The sequence below is a fragment of the Antennarius striatus genome, chromosome 8 (assembly GCF_040054535.1).
Source record: "Antennarius striatus isolate MH-2024 chromosome 8, ASM4005453v1, whole genome shotgun sequence".
NCBI lineage: Eukaryota > Metazoa > Chordata > Actinopteri > Lophiiformes > Antennariidae > Antennarius > Antennarius striatus.
Window position 1 is genome coordinate 17,051,410 of NC_090783.1, and position 15,708 is coordinate 17,067,117.

Genomic DNA, 15,708 nt, shown 5'->3' on the forward strand with positions numbered 1-15,708 from the left:
TGCACTGTGTTGCTATTGGCTGTCATGCAGAAATGCGATGCAAAAAGAAAATATACTTCTCAGAGTCCTCGGTGTGTGTGTGTGTGTCTGTGTGTCTGTGTGTGTATGAGTGTGTGTGTCACTGACCCAGATGCTTGTGTGGGATGGTTTCTAGTCTCACTATGACACACTTCCATAGCAGAGCTCCAGGCGCCCACAGTGTGACAGACAGAGGATAAAATACAACCGCATTAAAACCATATTTTCCTTAACTGACTCTAAGTCAAATAAAAGTGAACACTCTGTGATGTATGGGGTGTGTACTACAGTATTTTCCCTAGATGGAATCTGCTTCAAACACAAACTGTAGTTCCCACAGTGACCACTAGATGGCATGTTTGGTACAACAGTTTCCTCCTGACGTGGCAGGATCCCCACATCTCTGGCCCCCAGCAGGGTCGATCTAACACAACACAAAGGACAACAAGCATGTGATGCTTAAGTTTTTTTTATAGAAGCGTTCGTATAAAATTATCCTCGTAGTCTCAGCATTGATTCTAAAATACGTACGAGTACGAGAAAAAGCTGAAATCATTAGTTTTTATAGTAAATTGGAGTGAAATTAATCGGCAACTACTGGGAAAATCTTTTCTGTCATTATTCCAGTAAAAACCTTTTGAGACCCAAGATTCACATACATAACCGTTTTCTGATTTTGATCTTGTTACACTTTAAAATAAATATTTATTTTTTGTTAAATTTATTTTAATTTAATTTAGTGTAATTTTTTATTTATTTTTTTGTTTAACATGAATTTTGTTCTGCGTGGTTGAGGGGTCACTTTGGGTTGTTCTTTACATTTAAACAGTACAGATATAATTAATCAGATGATAGAAAATCATAGATTCACCTTTTGAACAAATCTGCTAAATTCAACCAAAAAGTGAAATTTTTGGTTAAATTTTCTGGATCTTTTGAGCAAATAATTGAAGCTGTCTTTCATTTATTATCTTTTGCTTCCTTGTTTAGCCCTGGATCTAAGATACTAAGCAAAAGTTACAGCAGGGAATAATGGACCTCCAGCTCCTGTTGTGCTCATTATTCACAGAGATAGAGGTAAAGACTGGGACTCATTTATAGGGGCCTGGAAGCATCATGTTACCCTGTAGTCTCTCATCGGCATCCCTTTCCATTTTAGGAGATTTAGGTCGCAGATGAAATTCCAGGGTTACTAGCAATCAGTCTCAACACCTCTGGCATCATTATTTTACATCCATTACATTTTGCAATCAGCTTTATCACCTCATAATAAAACGTTAAAGAAAAAAAAAACTTGTCCAGCGCCAGTTTACATAAAGCTCTGAGTGCTTCATCCACCGCTGGTCATTAAACATCTCCTTAACGGAGCAACGAGACACTGGGAGACGTAAAAGCTGCAGTTAAACTGTTCATTTTCAGAATGTCGAATCTCAGGCTCACAGTAAAGTTAGGAGTTGGAAGAACTTTGGGGACGCAGCCTGCAGAACGGGACATCTGGCATGGCAGCAGAGCTATAGGCAGATTGGACTCAATTAAAAAGATCTTGTTAAACCGTGCATTACAGTAGCACAGGCCCTAACTACTTCCATCTGTCCAGAGTCTAACTCTCACTGGGTGCCTCCCTGCTTCACTGACCAAAAGGATTGTGGGAAACCTGCTCAAAGATGAGAGGAGCGAAGAAACCTCAAAGAGTTCAAAGAGAACACAAGAGTCTGTAATTCCACCACGCAAGACAACATCTGCCACACAACAAGACTCCTCAACGGGCCATAGGTCCATGTGTGTTCTGATTATCTGATCAACAACCCGCCTCCGCCTCCACAGGAACCCAGTTCCTGTTAAAACACACAGTTCATGAGGATCCTTAAGAAGGAGGCTTAGAAGAGTCGGTTTTCAAAGGCCACGTAGTTTCTGAAGATTTAACCACTGAATTCCTGGCATAGCAGACACACACACACACACACACGCGCGCACTCACACACATGCGCGCACACACACACACACACACACACACACACACACACACACACACACACACACACACACTCAAGCGACTCGTGAGCCCAGAAATCTTTTGTCCGGGCTCCAGTGATATCTAAATCCTGTGAGCCTTTGCTGTGTCTCTCAACTCCTTTTTCTTTTCTTTTTTTTTTTTTGGCAGACTGCTGACTCAGGCTTTCCACTCCTTCCTTCCTCTCTCCTATCCCCCCCTTCCTCCATCCCTCCCTGTCTTTATTCTTTTACAAATCCTGTTTATTTCCCCCCTGACAGAGGCATTTCTTGGGATTTTGGAAAAATTTAGCAGCGTATCTTCATTTGTGTTTTCTCTCTCTCTCTCTCTGTGTGTGTGTGTGTGTGTGTTAATGTGTTTATACCCATGATGTATTGCATCTATAAAGTCTATGAGACAGTTTATGAGGGTGCATGGACTCCAGGTTTTAACTGTAGCTGGAAAACATCTCTAGTGTTTTTATGTATGTATTTATTGTGCATATATAACAACAATATAACGAGTAGTAAAATGATAAAAACAAACAAGAGTTAAAATGATTTTTTTACTCTGGCAGTTCAAGTCTCTTCTTCAGCGCTATTATTATTATTGATATTATTATCAATCCTAACCCTAACCAACCCGCACCCTTTAGAAAGCAGAAGATATGACATTATCATCCTCCAATCAGAGCGTAATGAGCTGCAGGACCTGTGTGTCTGTCCAATCGGAACACATTTCCAGTTGATTATGTTAGCAGCTCTTTTATATTTAACATTAGTAGCTGGGGTTCATGTGGCGCTATCGTTTGTCGTCCTTGAAACAAAGGTTTGCAAAAACAACACAAACATCCAAAAAAAGACATGTGTGAGAAAAGTGTCCTCTCATCCTTACATCATCACGCTCTCTGGTTCCCACACTGTTATCACATGACTGAGTGTGAGTTAAAGTGAGGGAGGGAGGGCGGGGGGGAGATCGACATGCAAGCGTGCATGAAAGTGACTGTGTGTGTTTGTGTGTGTGTGTGTGTGTGTGTGTGTGTGTGTGTGTGTGTCTTGTCATGAGCGTGTCTGTGCGAGTTAGCGTTAAATGTGCAGAGCTTTTGCTCAGCAGCTCACTGGGTTCAGGCCTATTTATACACCTACCAACCCTCCCCACACTCACACACACACACACACACACACACACACACACACACACACACACACACACACACACACACACACACACACACTGCAGACAGACTTGACATTTGTTTCCATTCTCTCTTATTTCGCCCCCACTCCACCACCACCACCATCCCTGAACAGACCCTGAACAGATCCTCCACTGGGGGGGAGGGGGGGTATGCTGATTGAGCGTCAGCTTGACAGAATGCCTTGCTCCCGGGCTTCTGGGTTTGGGATTGACTTGAACAGACAGATCAGGGTCACTGCTGCCAAACAGGCTTGACTCTCCATCCACAGTCGCTTCCAGCCTCGAGGAACACTTGAGAGAATCATCTGTTGAAGAAGTGTTCCGATGGAGGAAGGGAGCGATACACCGATGCACCAGCTGAGGTTAGAGTCATCTTCTAGCTCAAAAAGAAAGAAATAAGGAGCGACGACGGCGATGACAGAACTCCAGATTGTGTTTCCTGCTGTGGAAATGGTGATGTTATGTAACGGTGCACAAACTCACAGCCCATACAAAGCCATTGAGCCAGGAGGACGCGACGGGGGGGCAGATGGACCCCCTCGCCTGTTAGAGGGAAATCTTAAGTGTTACTGCCATCAGCGTTCTGCTGCTTGCGTAACAGCTTCTCCGGCTGTGGGAACCCAGAGGAAACACGTGACCACTGGGAGGGTTCCTCCTGGATGGGGAGGATTCCTCATTCCCTCCCGTCTTCCTCCCATCCCCCTCTTTTGTTTTTTCTTAGTAACAAAAGGGCTTTTCGTTTACCTATGGAGCCACTGAGAGAACACATCCAGGGACAGGACGGGCTTCTTCTGGCTTTAGATGTGATCTTGAAGATTGAATGGAAACAAAGCTGCAGGGACAAACAACATCTGGAGGCTGCCAGGGAGATGTGCAACACAGCCCCCCCTTCCATAAATGATGATGTCTAATTAGCTTACCCCCCCCCCCAAAAAAAAAAAACCCCAAAGGATATAACAAAGGATTTATTCTCCCATACGCCCCCAAACCTCAACTGCAGTTTGTTCCATCGTGGGGTTTTTCCAGAGCGGGTATCCAACCACACGTTTTTCATATTTAAGTCCAGTTAAGTCACTTGTGACACAAAGGCGGTTGTATTGTCCATAATAAATGAACACTGTTTGCCACTGGGATGGAAATATTCCCTGCACCAATAGAAGAAGTAATAGTAGACCAACCTGAATTGGCCCTGAGGGACACCAGGGGCTGAGAATGAACACGACCCTATATGTTAGCAGCTTTTCTTTAAAATATATTAAAATCTGAAGCAGACTCCAGCATCCTGTAAGAAGCTCTAGGGAGACAAATGTATGCATTACCCATTTTCTATCCATGCATTCTGCACGTGTCCTGCCTCCTTAATTTTATTCCCAGCCTCGGGTTCCACCCTTCCTCTCTTCCTTCCTTTTGCTCCCTCCTTTCTCCAACCTGCTTGCATCATGCAAACAACATCCAACACTGTTGTCTGATATTTTTAACGGCTGTATCCTGATGGCAAATGACAGCCGATCAACAGAAATCAAGGCTGAAGCAGATGAAGTTCAAAGAGTTATGAAGCCACTGGAGATTCGGTGTTGCTATGGAGATGAGTGATTTTCTCTCTTTTAGTGTGCGTTTGTGTGTGTGTGTGTGTGTGTGTGTGTGTGTGTGTGTCTGTGTGTGGGAGTATGCGTCACCTGATGTTTGGAGGATGGACTAAATCTCACTGTGGTGACAACTTTTATTGATCCACTGGAAGATGTTTCAAGGAATTCAAGTGTCAAGGTTCATCTAAGTGGTTACACACACACACACACACACACACACGCTCGCGCACAAGCACGCGCACACACACACACACACACACACACAGAAAGAGAGAGATCCCATATCTATTTACATCAATAATAATAGTGCTGATAATTCTTTAATAACTGTGCGACAGAGTCAAAATTCCACAGCCACCACCATCGAGTGCTTTCAAAAGCACCACGCCATCTTCATCCTGAACATTACCTCCTGCTTGCATGAACACCGTGTGAAGCGTCACATGAGCCAGCCACCGGCTACACGTGCAGAGCGCCCGGCCCTGACAGCTCCGGAGGAGGCGCCGGTCAGTGCGCATGATCGGGCGCGAAAGCGGAGCGCTTGGCAACCTGAAGTCTCCAGTTTTAGTTTTTCCACTTTGGCTGCTGGGGAAAGCGATGCGGGTCATTTTTGACATCCTTTATTTTGACGTCACATAAGCAGCAGCTGGTGTCGCTGACTGACACTGACTGACAAGGAAGGCGTATTTCGGTGTTTCAGCACCGGACAGCTCTCTCCGAGCGTCTTGCGCGCTCCTGCCAAGTGCGCCTGGAAAGTGACCATCCGTCACAGCTGGCGGCGGGGAGGAGGGTGGAGAGCATGGCGCACCATCCACTGGATCATCCCCACAGCGGCTGCTAAAGCGAGCATCGAGCGATGAGCATACCCGAGTTCCTTCTGGAAGTGTCCATCGTGGTGATCGCCGTCGTGTCGCTCCTGACAAACTTGTCAGTGCTGCTATGTTTCACCCAAAGTGCCGAGTTAAAGTCCCTCGTGCCAGGTATCTTCATCCTAAACCTCTCCTTCTCCAACGTCCTCCTCACCATCTTCAACATGCCCGCCACGTTTCTCGGAGTGGTCAACGGCGCCAAGCCTTTCGGGGACTCTCTCTGTCAGGCGATCGCGTTTGCCGAGACTTTCCTGACCACTAACGCGATGCTGAGCATGGCCGCGCTGGGCATGGACAGGTGGGTGGCCGTGGTGTTCCCACTGAGGTACTCCAGCAAGATGCGCCACAGGGACGCCTTCCTAATCGTGGCGTACTGCTGGCTGCAGAGTCTGACCTTCTCGCTGACCCAGCTGTTGATGAACTGGGGGGGTTACAGCCACACCTACGCGTCGTGCACGGTTCACCTGGACGCGGAGGAAGGGTCTCACCTGGCCGCTTATGCGACCTTCACGGCTCTGTTCCACTGCAGCAGCTTTGCGCTCTGCCTCTTCGTCCTGTGCTTCGCCTACCTGAAGGTCCTGAAGGTCGCCCGGTCCCACTGCAAGAGGATAGACGTGATTACGGTGCAGACTTTACTCCTGCTGGTTGATCTTCACCCCAGGTAAAGCAGAGTGGAGATGAAACCTTCTCAACACCATGAGATGTTGGCAGCTGGGTTTGTTTTAATGTGTGTGTGTTTGTGTGTGTCCGTCAGCGTGAGGGAGCGGTGTCTGGCCGAACAGAAGAAGAGGAGGCAGCGAGCCACCAAAAAAATATGCATCTTCATCGGCTCCTTCGTCCTCTGCTTCTCACCGTATGTGATCACGAGGTATATCATCATCTGTTCTTCCTCACATGGACACATCACCGCTCTTCTCATGTTTGATATATTAACACACAGACATCACGGTATTCATCTAAATTAAATATGACCATGACATAATGGATGGAATTCCTAATTCTGACTTGTTGATTTGTTTTTGACAGAAGTGGGCTGAGTAAAAACATTAAGCGGCTTCTTCTCTGCGTGTGTTGTTCCTGCAGGTTGGTGGCGTTAACCTCGGTGTTCATACCCCGGTATTGGGGCGTTGCTGCCAAATGTCTGTCGTACGCCAAGACGTCGACCGACCCGTTCGTGTACTGTCTGCTGCGGCAGCAGTACAGGAAGGTCTTGGTTGGCATCATCAGCCAAGTTTTGAGAAAGGATCGCTTCTCCCTCTCCATCCACAGCGCGAGCAGCACCCTGGACACCGCAGACGACGCCTGCATCGCTAGAATCACCTGAGCTTCCTGCGCGCATGATTCAACAGTTAAATCCTTTCTGCTGGAAGGTCAGAGGTCAGGACCAGCCTCACAGATGGGGTTTCGGACGCCTCTTTAATAAGAGTGGCCCACAGGAACGGTGAGGCCGGCGTCTCATGCCTGGGGAAGGAAATGTTTCCACGGGGCTTGCCGTGAAACTGGATGAAGCATTCCCAAGGAGACGTGACACGGAGCACACATCACCACGTTCATCACTGTAGTCGTCGTAAACGTGTGAAGTATCTTTGAATGTGTTGACTTTGGATGTGATCTTCAAGTTTCAGTGGAAAAAAAAGTACAAGATATTCCTTTGATCACTGTTTTGACGCTTCGATTAAAGTTTGTGTTGACAAGTGACAAAATGACCACAGAGTGTACAGATGGGAGATGTATCACCGATTAAAGAATTAACCTCACTACCTTCAGTATGTCTGAATCGGTCATTACACGTAACGCTGCAGGTCAGTTATACATGTTCATTTAGTATCAATCGGTTGCAAATTTGTTTTTCCCATAGAATTGTATGAGCTGTAATCAGGGCTTATAGCAGGAGGGTTCAGGCGGAGAAACCTAGACTAGCTTCAGTAGCCAATCAGGTTCTGGAGGTGGAGCCGTGTGACTCCATGGTGAAATGTATGGATGAATCAAACACATCAAATCAATAATGAATCAATAGATTAGAAAAGTTTCAATCACTCAGTCCACACACATGAATGATGTCATCTTATTTTCCTATACATTTACCAACATCATTACTGGATCTCAGTGGTTTAACCCATGAGCGACCACAGCACTCCTGTTCTCTTCAGTTTCACTTTCTGTTTCAGAGGGTTTGGAAATACTGTAGTTCGAGTCTCTGCAGGAGCGATTGGTGATATGAGTAAAAACAGACATGTATTAAATGACTTTAAAGAACGTTCCCATGGAAACGCTTATCGTATTAATCGGTGACTAATATGACTTATTGAATTATTACATCCCGCTTCAAAGCGGTGATGTATTGTAATTGTCAGTGTTCGTGTGTGCGTATGTCCACCCATTAGTCCACCAAATATCTTCGCAACCGTTGCAGATAGAAAGATGACACAAAAAGCACATTACTGGGGCGGCAAAGGGGATGAAATTGAGATGATGACCTTGATCTTGGGAAATCTTCATGGTCAAATTTCAACTTCTGTACACTCAGGAACTGAATAAGATAGAAAAACAAGGGAGAAGGTCAGTGTAAGACCATAGATCAAAGCTAGTGCTCTGATCAATGTCAGTAGGTCAGAGCACTAGCTTTGATCTATGGTCTGAGATATTTTCTATCCTGAGATATTTTTGCACGTATCTCAGGAACCGGATAAGATAGAAAAAGGAAACGAAAGGCGTTATATTCAAGGAGGCAAGGGGATGAAAATTAATCACAACCTTGACCTTGAAAAACTAGGTCAAGGTCACATTTTCATGACAAATAGAAATCACCAGTTACATGTTGGATTATGGGTCTTTCATTAAATGTCCCTGACCCATGAAAGTAGGTCAGGGTAAAATTTTGAATTCAGGGGTGTCGCGGGATGTTGCAGTCTCTGACTGCCTTGTTATTGTTATTGTTGGGTTTTTTTTATCACGGAACCCTGGCGTGGGAACAGACCCCTACTTCAGAGGTAAATCCCACGTATGTGGGGTAAGAAGGCAGGCTCTTCCCTCATCCTCACCTCCTCCCACCCCCACGAGCCACGTTTCTTCATCATGCGCAAACAAAAGAGAGAGGCTTCCGTGCGGCAGCGCGTATTTCTCCCGCAGCGCAGAGGAGGGACACATCAGCGCTTCGGACGCACACTGCCACATCACACCGCCGACGCTTCCACGCTCCAACATGCGTTTAAAACTTGCGCTGCTCTTTATCTCCTTGACGAAAAGTTGCTGGTGCGCCCCGCAACAGACTTGTTACCCCGGAGACGAGGCGTTGGGTAAGGAAGACCTGTTCTAGAGATGTGTAGGAAGGCAGAAGAGAAAAGACCGACCTTATGCATTAATTAATACATTTTTACTGAAGTACACGCGTTGTTATTTAAATCCATTTAAAGTCATTGAATTTATCTGCTTGATATTTTTACTTCTTCCTTTTTCTCGTCTTGTTGCAGCCTAACAACCTTTCGTTGTGACGTATATTCGAGATGTAGACAGAGTGTCACCTATTTTGTGTGGGTTTTTTTAGCCACATCTGTCTTGTCTTAAAATAAGTCGGAGCAGGTCTCTTGTGAAAATGTCGCCCCCTAGCGTTTCATTTTATTTAGTGCTAATGTCTCCATGCTTGTGTCTTGTTTGTTTTCTCTCACAGGGAAATGCAGCAACAGCGTTGTCGAAGAAAAACGTAGGTGTTGTTTCCTTTACTTAGAAATTTAAGGACTTAAATGAAATCGCGTGAGTTTTTATTCAGGTTTAATCCACAGATGTTTTTCTAATGCTCAAGGTGTTTTTTTATGCAGAGTTTTCAAGTTATGACATTCAAATATTTAAAAAAAATAAACTTAATAAACTAACACAGCCCTTTTCAGCATTAAAGTTACCAGTTTCCTCCTCGTTTTCTTTCCTGCAGCGACCTGCACGGAGCTGACCTTGGGCTACTGTAATGATATGGAATATTCTAGGTGAGACGTTGTCGTTGAGTGGGTGAGACATTCTGTCCCAGATGAAAATGTTTACATGCATTTGAAGTCTGTTTACCAGCTGCTCCCCTCTCCAGGACCATGTTCCCCAACATCCTTGGCCACCGGAACCGCATGGAGGCCGAGTCGGGAGCCGAGTACCTCCTCCTGAGCGTCATCCATGGCCTGCTGAATGGGGAGTGCTCCCCTGATATCCGTCTCATGGGCTGTTCTGTCCTCGCCTCGCCCTGCCAGAACGACAAGATGATCAAACCGTGCCGCAGCGCGTGCGAAGCGCTGCGAAAGAACTGCGCCCACGCGTTCGAGTCCATCGAAATGGCCTGGCCCTACTTCCTGGACTGTGACCGCTTCTTTGCCAGTGAACAGGAGGGCTGTTTTGACCCACTGGTAGGGCTCAGAGGTATAAGTCACTCTGTTGTGTTGTACTGATTGGATCAATGCTAATTCAATGACTCTTTGAAACCAGCAAACCGTCCCTCTCCTCCCTCCCTTCATCCTGGTGTCCCTCCTCCAGCCATAGAGGAGCCGTCAAGCATCTCTCCCGAAGAGCCCGGCACCATCATCCAGTTCACCTACACCTCCAACAGTCAGATGTACAACATACTGAAGAGAACAGCCGCCAAGTGCTCGCATATCTCTCACGTGTACAGCATCGGACGCAGCGTGGAAGGCAAGGACCTGCTGGTGATCGAGTTCAGCAACAACCCAGGACAGCATGAGCTGTGTGAGTAAAGAGGAGCGTCGATCAGCAGCGGATCCGGTTATTATCACGGGTCCGTTTTCTCCCTGTCGTGTCTCAAACATTTCCACCTATCTCTTCATCATCTCTCTCCTAAATGTGTGACTATTGCAGTTTTTCTTTGATACTTGCGAGCATTATTATAAGTACTTAGTACTAATAACTTTTCCTGCTTCAATCATTTCTTCTTGAAACTGCAGTGGAGCCGGAGATCAAGCTGGTGGGCAACATGCACGGCAATGAGGTTCTGGGACGCCAGCTGCTCATCTACATGGCCCAGTACCTATGCTCAGAGTACATTCTGGGGAACCATCGAATTCAGACTCTCATTAATACCACGCGTATCCATATTCTGGCCTCTATGAATCCAGACGGTTATGAACTGGCTGCCTCAGAGGTAGAGGATAGCTATGATCCGGAGCTCAGCGACCAGGAAGTAAATACTGTTAACAGAATTGAAGACAAACCACTTATATCCAGTCTCAGCCTGCTGTCTGTTCAGTGTGTTCGCCTTAAAATATGGAGGTGGAGGCATGGTGTACTCTACTGAGATTGATCATTGGTAATATATTGGGATTTTCAGCTTTGCTTGTGGGTTGTAAAATGGGACACCATGGAGCAACACCTTAAGAAGCTTCAGGTTTGTAATTTTTAAAATACCAAAAGACCATGCTCTCCTTTTTGATGAGTCCTGATTCAAAGAATGTAAGAGTCCCGAAGCCTCCCACCTCCTGGCTCTCGTCTCTTTTGTTATATTCTATTCTGCTTGCGTCCTCGACATTAACCACAACTTTACTTGCTTGTTTAGCATTGCCCACATCTGCAAAAAAATTGTCTTAATCATTTCCTCTACCCCTGACTAGCAGGAGTTGTCCATGCATGTAATGTACATGTGAAATGAAATCCTATAGTACAACATCAACAACACCACACAGTGATGTATGATGAATGCATAGATTATCCTTTATGATTGATCTGATGGATTGATCACAGACCAAATGTGTTTACTGCTTGCCTCTGATTTTAATAGTATCCCCTCACACTTCAGCTTGCTTCTTCTTCCATGGTGGATATAAGGTCTTGTCGACATGTTAACAAGGCTATTAACAAAAATAGTCTAACACGTTCCTTCTGGTACTCATGTCTAATATTAATGTTCACATTCTGCTCTTCATCATCATCTTCATTCTGACACATATTAATGCTCTCAACTGTTTGACCTGAAATGTTTCAGGGTCACCTGTTGAACGGTTGGACCAACGGACGGACTAATGCCCAGAATATTGACCTCAACCGCAACTTTCCTGACCTCACATCCATTTTCTACCGGAACCGGAGAAGCAGGCACTACCGCATCGACCACATCCCGATCCCTGATGCGTACTGGTTTGGCAGGGTCAGTTTTTACCGTTCAGATCTGCGGAGGCCGACTGGACACGGGGTTCTTACAGTTCTACATCTGGGCTGTAGGTGGCTCCAGAGACCTACGCGGTGATGAAGTGGATCAGGTCGCTTCCCTTCGTTCAGTCTGCCAGCCTCCACGGGGGGGAGCTGGTGATCTCATATCCCTTTGACTTCTCCAGAGATCTGCATGAGGAGAAGATGTTCTCACCCACTCCTGACGAGCAGGTAGGAATGGATAGGACGACGGATGTGTGACGGATGCCTGACGGATGTGTGAACTGATGATGAGACCCAGTAATGGCTGCATCTACCCATCTCTCCCCCCGTCAGGCCTTCAAGCAGCTGGCTCGTACCTACGCAGACGCCCACGCCACCATGTCCAACAACGACACAGATCGGTGTGGGGCCTCTTTTTACCGAACTAGGGGCATCATCAATGGTGCATTGTGGTACAGTTTTCCTGGTGGTGAGAAAAAAACTCCTAAAACTACAGCGAGAACTATTTACACCTCACTTTTCTGTTATTTCCTGGCTTCCTGAGAGACTCCATAGGTGTGTCTGCTTTGCAGGTATGTCAGACTTCAACTACTTACACACTAATTGTCTGGAGATCACCGTGGAGCTCGGCTGTGACAAATTCCCCGCGGAGGTCGAGCTTTACACGGAATGGAAGCGCAATAAAGAAGCTCTGCTCAGTTTTATGGAATCGGTAAGTTGTTGTTCTTACCTGAAATAAAAAGTTTGCTCATGTTTAAATAAGTGAACCCTCTCCTCCTGAGCTGAGGTCATATCAAATAAGGACATAAAACTACTTCCTGATGTGCTCCTTGTCCCTGAACAGGTCCACAGAGGGATAAAGGGAGTAGTCAAGGATATCAATGGGAACAGTATAAAAGGCGCAACTATTTCCGTGAAGGGGATCAGGAAAGACGTCACCACAGGTAAATCCATCCTGCATGTCCCTTTCACGTCCATCACTTCCTCTGTTCCGTCATCTGATACCCCCCCGACACATATACTGTACCTCTCATCCCTCTCTTCCCGTCGCCTCAGCTGAAGATGGAGACTACTGGAGGCTGCTGAACCCCGGCACTCACATCCTGACGGCAACGGCCAAGGGTTACTCCAGGGTCAGCAAGCGGGTGTATCTGCCTCACAGAATGAACAGGGCCGGACGCGTCGACTTCGTCTTGGAGAAGGTCGGATTTTTATTATCGTGTTCAAATGATACCATTCAAGTATAAAATGAACCTATCCCACTCCGTATTGTGCAGAGGTAGAGCCTCTCGTTTTCACCTTTTCCTCGTCTTTGATCCAGGTTCCTTTGGAGCCAGATTTCGATGACTACCTCTTCCCCACAGTGGACACATGGGATCGCTTCGACCCCTACAATCAGTTTGAGCGCTACACCGAGCCAAACGTAGGCGAGGGAGGAATAGAGCGGCAGGAAAAACCCTGGTGGTGGAACTACTTCTCCCAGTCTGGCATCACGCCTCCACAGTGGCTCCTGCGAAATATCTAAAGACATCGCACAATATAAAGATCCCAGAATTCACTGGGAGACTGGTGACAAATGGTCAGACATCCAGTGCCACACAACAGTGAACACTGACATCAGCAGAACAACATAGGTCTTTATACTTTATGGAAGGGTGTGAATAAGCTACTTCCACCGGGCAGCGCATTTAATTCTGGGTTTTCTTTTGAAACATTCCACTTTAAGTAAAAGTGAACCACTGGGAAGCCTTAAATGTCCAATTTCGAAAGATATTCAACTGTCAAAAATAATGATATGCATTGCTTTGAGTGTTCCATTAAGCAGGTGAGGTGAGGATAGCTGTATGCAAAGTATTTTTACACATTTTAAAATACGGAGTTACGAAACAAATGTCATGCAGACTTGACTTTTTTTTTCTGTGCCACTGGTGATTTACCTGTATATTTTAGATTAATTTACATGCATTATACAAGACCTAAGGGCTACAGTAAAGCTCTCAGACACGTCACAGTGTCAGGTATTGAGTAGCAGCAGTAAGCTGGTTTATCAACACCATTATTTTATATTTGTGAGGCATCAGCGTCCACTTTTTACATCTATTAATGAATGAATGCCGGCGTTGGTGACTGAGGGATAAAATACTGACCTGCGTAGAAGCGGACGGAGGCTTGGATCACTGGAGGGAGCCAGAGAACAGGCGACACGACTCGCGGCTGTGTGGAATCTGTCTAATGAGTGGTCAGATGTGGAGAGTTTGTGTTCTCCTCAATCACAAGAGAATTAATTGATCCCTCTACAAAGTGGTTGTAATGGGTTCATCCATTCACGTTAGGTAAGTGTGTACATCTCACCATGAAATAGACTAATTCCTAGGTAAAAAAAAACATTTTGTACAGAACTATTTTTGTTTCTGCATGATTTGTGGACCTAAATTTAAAATTTCTTCTTGTGGGATAACGTTGAAAAAAGGACAAGCTTTCTGGAAACTCATTAAACGTAGAAGAATAATATTTTATGAGCAGCTTTATTATGTACTGTAGTAAATTGAGTTAAGAAACAACAGCCAATTGACTTCTTTTTACGAGAGTTATGGCCCTTGATTATGACACTTTCATTTTACAATCCCATCATCATCATCGTTTCACTTCAATCGTAAATGCCTCTTGACAAAAGCACGCAGATGAGCGACGAGCATCATGGACATGGGATATTGATGACTCCTAGTTAATGTTATCTGCTAGTGTTAGGGCTGGAGGAGGGTGTGTCATCACACGTGTTGGTTTGTACGTGAACAGTCACCAGATATTGGGGGGATCTTTGAAGGTTTGAAGGGGATCAGGGTTCAGATGAGTCGATTATTCCCTTTATGATCTAAATGAAACACCCAGGTATGGAAAACTAATCACGTTCCACTGTTATGTGCAATTAGATCCAGATTCAGATCTGCTTAATCCAGATCAAGGGGATTAAAATGCACATTTGGAGGGGCTGGACATGTTAACTGATGACTGATATGATGACTACATCTTCTACGTCACCATTATCTTTACAGTTTCAACGGAGAGCAAACATCTGACCTCTCCTGACTTAAGTCCTGCCGTTTCTAAAGCGCGCTGGCCTGTGCTAGAAGTAATGTACATAAGTGAGTGTGTTAAAAAAGAACATGATTGATATCCGTAATCTATAGCATAATTAGTTCCAGTATATTGGGTCTGCAAAGTATAGCCTATACGATGTAATTCATACAGTTAACAAGGAGGCTAAAGTAGTTATTGACCTTGTAGATTGGTCATATATGCTCAGAGCAGATTTTATGATGATGAGCTTAATGCAAGTCTGCACTATGTGGACAAACTTCCTCATTATGAGACTGTGTGTCAGTGAAGTTAAATTAAATTCAACGTAAATGATCTTTAACTGTTGGACACTTCATTAGCATGAATAAAAGCCTCAAGTTGCAACTCCTGTAATATTCTTAGTATATCTCACATATCAGGGTGTATAATAGTTTACACACAAGTTGTGCTGAAGTCCCTTTGAAAACCTATAAGAGTGTGCATCAGCATGTCGTTAAACTATAAAGGTTTCTACAATTTTGATGGATGTTTTCAACTTAATTGATTTATTGAAATGGAAAAAGTTTTAAAGCAGGAAATGAAAAATAAAACTAATTTTTTTGATGTTCCAAACTCAAAAGCAATATAATATTCCTTTACTAAAAAAGCATAAGATGTAATTACTTAATAATTCATTATTATATGGTTGAGGAGCTGTGGACCAGTTGTGATGTCCGGTCCTTTTGGAGCCGGTTCCCTCTGAGCAGAGACTATTTAGATGGATTCCACTGGTGTGTGTGTGTGTGTGTGTGTCGGCTAAGAGAAGGCGATCGGTTTTGGTGCATGTTCACAGACT

General features: G+C 45.1%; 2 protein-coding genes across 3 annotated transcripts; both read left to right on the top strand.

Annotated features, from left to right (window-relative positions):
* Nucleotides 1-5,647: 5,647 nt before the first annotated feature.
* On the top strand, nt 5,648-7,304 carry gpr78a (G protein-coupled receptor 78a). The gene is made up of 3 exons (XM_068322401.1): nt 5,648-6,321; nt 6,415-6,528; nt 6,744-7,304. Exons 1-3 carry the CDS (start codon nt 5,648-5,650, stop codon nt 6,982-6,984), a joined length of 1,029 nt encoding a protein of 342 aa, XP_068178502.1. The 3' UTR covers nt 6,985-7,304.
* Nucleotides 7,305-8,764: 1,460 nt separating this feature from the next.
* cpz (carboxypeptidase Z) lies at nt 8,765-15,395 on the top strand. 2 transcript variants are annotated; one of them, XM_068322458.1, is made up of 13 exons: nt 8,765-8,956; nt 9,328-9,360; nt 9,586-9,637; nt 9,733-10,055; nt 10,170-10,379; nt 10,595-10,830; nt 11,629-11,790; nt 11,865-12,023; nt 12,129-12,264; nt 12,368-12,507; nt 12,640-12,739; nt 12,852-12,997; nt 13,117-15,395. In XM_068322458.1, exons 1-13 carry the CDS (start codon nt 8,863-8,865, stop codon nt 13,318-13,320), a joined length of 1,995 nt encoding a protein of 664 aa, XP_068178559.1. In that variant the 5' UTR covers nt 8,765-8,862; the 3' UTR covers nt 13,321-15,395. The 2 variants fall into 2 exon arrangements, with proteins under 2 accessions (XP_068178559.1, XP_068178560.1); XM_068322459.1 differs by having other exon boundaries at nt 8,766-8,956; nt 10,595-10,791.
* Nucleotides 15,396-15,708: the final 313 nt, after the last annotated feature.

Coding starts and splice junctions, on each gene's coding strand:
- cpz (XM_068322458.1), top strand. CDS start 8,863: ATGCGTTTAAAACTTGCGCTGCTCTTTATCTCCTTGACGAAAAGTTGC. Junction 10,380..10,594: donor CCCAGGACAGCATGAGCTGT/GTGAGTAAAGAG, acceptor TTGAAACTGCAG/TGGAGCCGGAGATCAAGCTG. Junction 11,791..11,864: donor ATGCGTACTGGTTTGGCAGG/GTCAGTTTTTAC, acceptor TCTGGGCTGTAG/GTGGCTCCAGAGACCTACGC.
- gpr78a (XM_068322401.1), top strand. CDS start 5,648: ATGAGCATACCCGAGTTCCTTCTGGAAGTGTCCATCGTGGTGATCGCC. Junction 6,322..6,414: donor CTGGTTGATCTTCACCCCAG/GTAAAGCAGAGT, acceptor TGTGTCCGTCAG/CGTGAGGGAGCGGTGTCTGG. Junction 6,529..6,743: donor TCACCGTATGTGATCACGAG/GTATATCATCAT, acceptor TTGTTCCTGCAG/GTTGGTGGCGTTAACCTCGG.